The 5,869-nt window shown below is 35.7% G+C and overlaps 1 protein-coding gene across 1 annotated transcript; it reads right to left on the minus strand.

Moving 5' to 3' along the window:
• Nucleotides 1-2,025: 2,025 nt before the first annotated feature.
• Nucleotides 2,026-5,402, minus strand: LOC144551209 (mitotic checkpoint protein BUB3.1-like). Its single transcript, XM_078299091.1, has 9 exons — nt 4,725-5,402; nt 4,354-4,484; nt 4,149-4,231; nt 3,247-3,513; nt 3,084-3,159; nt 2,879-2,959; nt 2,694-2,772; nt 2,492-2,592; nt 2,026-2,351 (listed from the first exon to the last, which is right to left on the minus strand). The coding sequence occupies exons 1-9, from the start codon at nt 4,848-4,850 to the stop codon at nt 2,267-2,269; spliced, it is 1,029 nt and encodes a 342-aa protein (XP_078155217.1). The 5' UTR covers nt 4,851-5,402; the 3' UTR covers nt 2,026-2,266.
• Nucleotides 5,403-5,869: the final 467 nt, after the last annotated feature.

The following is a 5,869-nucleotide window of genomic DNA, read 5'->3' on the forward strand; positions in this document are numbered from 1 at the left end:
TCATATGGAGACACTACTAGTGTGCTGCAAAGGCCTTCAATTGGAGTGTTGTATTTGAGTTTCAACTACCCTCTTCTCTTGCTATCTGGAGACACTACTAGTGTGTTGCAAACACCTTCAATTGGAGTATTGTATTAGGTTTGAAACCATCATCTTTTCTTGTCATCTAGGGACACTACTAGTGTGCCACAAAGATCTTCGATTGGAGAGTTGTATTTGGGTTACAACTGCCATCTTCTCTTGCCATCTAGAGACACTAGTAATCTGCTGCAAAGACCTTCAATTGAAGTGTTGTATTGGGTTTACAACTACCCTCTTCTCTTGTCATATGGAGACACTACTAGTGTGTTGCAAAGGCCTTCAATTGGAGTGTTGTATTTGGGTTGCAACCACCCTGTTCTCTTGATATCTGAAGACACTACTAGTGTACTACAAAGGCCTTCAATTAGAGTGTTATATTAGGGTTACAATTATCCTCTTCTATTGCCATCTGGAGTAACTACTAGTGTTTTGCAATGACATTCAATTGGAGCCAAGAAGTTGAACAAGTGCACCCTTCTAGGCAGGAAATAAATCTGCTACGATCCTAAGTGGATTGTAGGGACCTACGATTCTAAATCCAACCTTTCATTTGTTTTGAGATTCGTACATAAAAACAACTTCTATAGAGATTCGTACAACCCAAAAAATATGAAAGGTTGGATTTAGAATCGTAGGATCCTACAATATCTTAGGATCGTAGCAAATTTATTCCCTTCTGGGCAAGCATTAGGTGGACACATGAGGTTCCACTATGTATGGCCCATAAAGAAGAGGAATAGGGGGAATGAGATCCGGTGTTATTTTTCCCATGCTCTTCTCTCTATCTCTCTCCCACGTGATATTCTTTCTCTCTCTTCTCTTCTTTGAAGAGAGAGATAGAGAGGAAATGAATAGCAACAGATTGGGATCCGGAATAGGGTAGCTGAGGTGGACCCAGTCGAGTGTCGGGCGGAGAAAAAAACTAAATCTTAATTGTGCCTTATTAGTAGATAAAACAAAAAAAAACCTAGATCTGATTCTGATGTGCAAAGTAAAACTTAATTGTATTTTTGTTTCTACGTTGGAACTTCTTTCATTAATTAATTGTGAATGTTGAAGAGTTAAAGTATATGATTGATTTGGTACAAATTTAGCTTAATTTTAATCTTTTTATGGGTATTTAGTTCATATGATCGATATATCTCTTGTGAACAAAAATGATGCATGCTGTGAAGATTTTTATTATATTTTAATTGTTGATTATTATTTTTTAATGAAAGCTTCCGTCTTCCGTTTAACAAGTATGATTTTTAAGCTTAATTTTTTTGCTAAAATTTTAATTGTTCATAGATTTTGTATTGTGTGTTCATTTAAGGATTTTAATTTCAAATTGCGCATTAATGGTTTGAAGTGAGTATATGAATTATTAATTGTTGAATTGATAGCCTTTGGTTGCTCCCGATTTAATTGAGACATCGGTGATGTTTGTTTGTTTGTTTCACACAGTGAAACTCTGTTGACCGTGATTAAATTATAATTATTTTGCTATGATTTTACTTGTTCATATATTTTTGTGTTGTGTGTTCATTGAAGGATTTTAATTTCAAATTGCATACTAATGGATTGAATAAGCAGTGTACTTTTAGAGAACAAAATTAACTTTTAGAAGCTGGATCTTCAATTATTCCTTTGTATTTAGAGCCCAAACTTAAGGGGGAAAAAACATATCTTTCTGCAAATTTAGATGATAAGCAAGTTAAGATGATAAGTGCACTGTGAAAATTCACAATTAATTACCAACAACCAACAACCAAGCCTTTAGTCCCAAATTTAAGTTTGAAAATTAAAATAGCACAATTATGCTCCAACTCGTGAATTAGCCAAACAAAGAAGAATAACTTTCTTAACCGAGGACCATCAAATTAAGATGATAAGCCTCTAGCTAGATACAAACTGCAAAATATCAACATGGAGAAACATCTAATAAGGGTTCAATTCTCTTCTAGGAAGCTTTCAAGTCTTCATTTTTTTGAGTAAAACCTAAATCTGATGTGCATCAAAAGTCTCAATTTCAGTTACATAGAAAAAACTACATCCTGAGCTAGCCTTCTTCAACAATACACATAAAAATAGAATCAAATCTCAGTTCCAACAAACGAGATAAAAAAACTCGGACAGCAAAATCTCCTCTGATACCTAAAAGACTCTACAAGCTTCTATCCTTCATTTTTCAATTTCATCAAATTTAAGATGGTGCTGCCAATGTTTTGGGCTTCGGTTTGACCTCAACTTCATTCACAGACCGAATAAAGATAGCATCAGGTTCGTGTCTGAAAAAAAAAACAAAACAAAAAAAAACAGAATGAGAATAAAACAAATTGGCAGTTACAATTAGCACCATAACTGGTATGGTAATTTAGTACCAGTATCTAATACATTAATACTTGGTTAATATACAGTTATTTCTTACGGAATATCTCCTTCTTCAAAAGTGTAACTGGATGCCACAGCAAGAAGGCGGCCGTCGCGGCTAAATGACAAAGCTGCTATGCTGGTAGGATACTTAGAGTACTGAGAACAATAAGACAAATAATTAAGTCATCTCCAATTAGCTTATTATACATGAAAACATATTCAACCCCTACTTGTCAGCTAATGATGGAAGAGTTTACCTGGTAAAGTCGTTTCTTGTTAATTCCATCCCACACATTAACATAACCATCACAACCTCCTGTTGCAAATGTACCATAACTGCAAAAAATATATCATATTTTTTTTTTTAAAAGAGTAAAGATCAGTACAAGAAAACTCCATGCGTGTGTGAGTGAGAAATAGAGGGGGGGGGGGGGGGGTTTACATTGGATGGAAGGCCATTGCATTGACTGGATAAACAATATCCCTCCCATTGTCAGATTTCCGGTGGCACTTGAATGCATACCTGTGTTACAGATCAACAGACATCAGGTAATCATCAATATCTTAAAATATGCAACTTAGGTTCATTTTGGTACCCACCTACCAAGCAATTTATACTATGTAGTCCAGAAATATAGAATTCTTACTTCTTCGTCTGAGCTGCCTCTGACATGTCAAAAAATTCCATTGCGACCCTCCCTTCAACAGAGCTTAGAGCAAAACCTACATCCAAAGAACAAATATCCTCTGTAAATATTACTTTATCAAAAATAAAGAAAAACAAATTTACAAATGCACTAAACTAATTACCAGTTCCATTGGGATAGCACCTGACACACCGTGTCTGATACTTGAGAGAAGACTCACGTCTTTGCTCGGGCTGGGACATATTGCGGAGATCATAAACATTTATGTGCCGGCCAGCTGTTGCCACCACCAGCTTGTTCCCGACCAATGAGAGAGAGTAGACCCTCTCTGGCTGCTGGTATGTCCCAACCAGTGTGTTCTCGGGTCCACTAGCACCTCGTGGGTCCCAGCACTTCAGAGTCTTATCCCAGCTACCCGTTATAACTTGGCCTATTTTTATACAACTAATATGATGAGCCATATATTACTGTAGCTGGCACCAAGGATATTTGACTGTGTTTATAGTAAGCTGCTAGTTTGGAATAATAAGGGGATCCTTTTTCTTTTTTTCATTGCAGAGGATCACTTTTTTTTCAATTTTGTCAAAAGTCGTAACATGACAAGAGATGTTGTATCCTTAAATTAAGGAAGCACCAAACAGTAAATAGTAAGTAACATAAGCAGGCCATGAGCTGTATTAGCCCATCAATTATAACCATATTAATACTTCATTTGCACTGGTTTATTATTTCCTTAAATATTCTTTGGTGCCAGGTTGACCTGGCACATGTTTTATTTTCAGATGTGTTTATTTTACCATATTATTTTTTTCTTTTTTTTTTTGTTGGATAATCACTGAGTTGGGTCAATGAGATTGGAATTTTAGGCAAAAAAAAAAAAAATTCCAGCCAGGCACCCAACTAATACTGTTTAGGTGAATACTGGCACAGGTATTTTACCTCATACAGTAATGCCGGTTCCAGTTCTGCTTGAGAGGCACAAGATCAATACATTTTTATAAGTTAATGCAGCTAATTCCAAATCTTAAGCACATGTCAGGAAAAAATCATAAAATCAGTACATACCAGCAGCATAAGAGTACTCTATGCAACGAACAGGTGCATCATGTCGTCCTAGAATATCCTCCTTGCCAGAACTGAAAACATACCTGAGAAGACATTTTTAACAGGAATTAGTAGGCTCTCATGCATTTTTCAGAAAAAAAAAAAAAAAAAAACAATATTTGGCAATCAAATTGAAACTAGCAAACATCAGTAAAACAATACATACCTTCTAACAGTGTGATCTGCACCAGCACTGAATCCAGATGAATCATCGTGGAAGCAACAATCAAGTACTGGACCACCATGCAAGAACTCCCCTTTAAGTAAATTTGCATTTGCATCATACAACCTGACAGTCTGAATACGAAATGTGTAAACTTAAGCAGAATTGCAATTAAATTTATAACAGTGATACAATTAAGATCCGTGCTCATCCAATTCATCAAACATAGCAAAGACAGAACCAGTGAACCCTCAGTGTAGTTCCTATAAGTTACTCTAAAAATGATTCTGTTTTGTCAATCAGCGAGTTGTGACAGATTGAGTGGATTCAATCCGGTGGACTCAAAAAGAAGTAAATAACAAGGTAGTTGTTACCTTATCCCAAGAGGAAACTAAAAGGTAATCGCTGTGATTTGAAAATCGGAGGTTAGAGATTCCATCAGAAGGCGGATTCAACAGCTCCTTGCCCCCGCTGTTAAGTGGAATTGGAGCGGCGCTCATGGTGGTCAGAGCCGATCGATATAGCTGCTAGGGTTTTGCTTTCTCCGGGTTTGGCGAGGAATAGAACTAAACCGAAGAAGTTGACAGAGAAAGGGTACACCGTACAGTACAGTGCGACTGGCGCTGAGTGATTTCGAAATGAAATCGATGGAACAAGCTAGATTTGGAATTTTGGATTTGAATTTAAGAGGGCTTCAACGGATTGAGCGGAAGAGATACACATCGGATGAATCCGTTCAAAGGCTATTACATGGTGTTGTACACCATCTATCTTACATGTGGGTCCAAATCAATTCATAATTGGACCATGTCCATGAAATCTAACATAGGGCATAGCCCCAATAAAGCGCTGAAAATAAATCCGTCTACATTAATCAAATAACTTAATTAAGTAATTAACAGATGAAAAGTTAATTGAGAAAATTTACAAAATTTTAAAAATCCGAATTTCAAAATTCCGCGATGTTAATCACTGTCACTCTGGCAGACATAAAAAATTAGGCTTTAAAATAAAAAGACAGATTCAGAGCTTGAATTAGAGAAATAATATTAACTTAGACAGTTATTCTTAGTCTGGTGTTGGTGTAGAGTGAAAGTAGAAGCCATGCATTCAAAATCCACAAAAAAAATATGAACTATACAATTTTTTAATAAAAAATGTATATACTATCAGACAATAAATTTTTGTCTAAGACCTTTCTCAGCCATTAATTTGGTTAATTAATTTTTGTAACACAATTTTTTTCGAGATTTTATATGCCATTTATTGCCAAATATTTCTTTTTTCGCAAATGTTTTCAAATACTACCTTGTAACAGAAAAATATTGATAAAGTGATTTTGAACAGACTTTTAAATCTGAATTGAATTTTTTCCAGGATTTTTCAATTGACCTTCATCAGCCATTAATTTGGTTAATTAATATGTGTAACACATTTTCTCCACTAGGTTTTGGTTGCAAAGTCAGGCGACGGTCCGATACCTAGACCCTAGTCGAAGCTATCTGACCTGAATCAAGAT

Source organism: Carex rostrata, chromosome 3, assembly GCF_964058835.1.
Source record: "Carex rostrata chromosome 3, lpCarRost1.2, whole genome shotgun sequence".
In the NCBI taxonomy this organism is placed as follows: Eukaryota; Viridiplantae; Streptophyta; class Magnoliopsida; order Poales; family Cyperaceae; genus Carex; species Carex rostrata.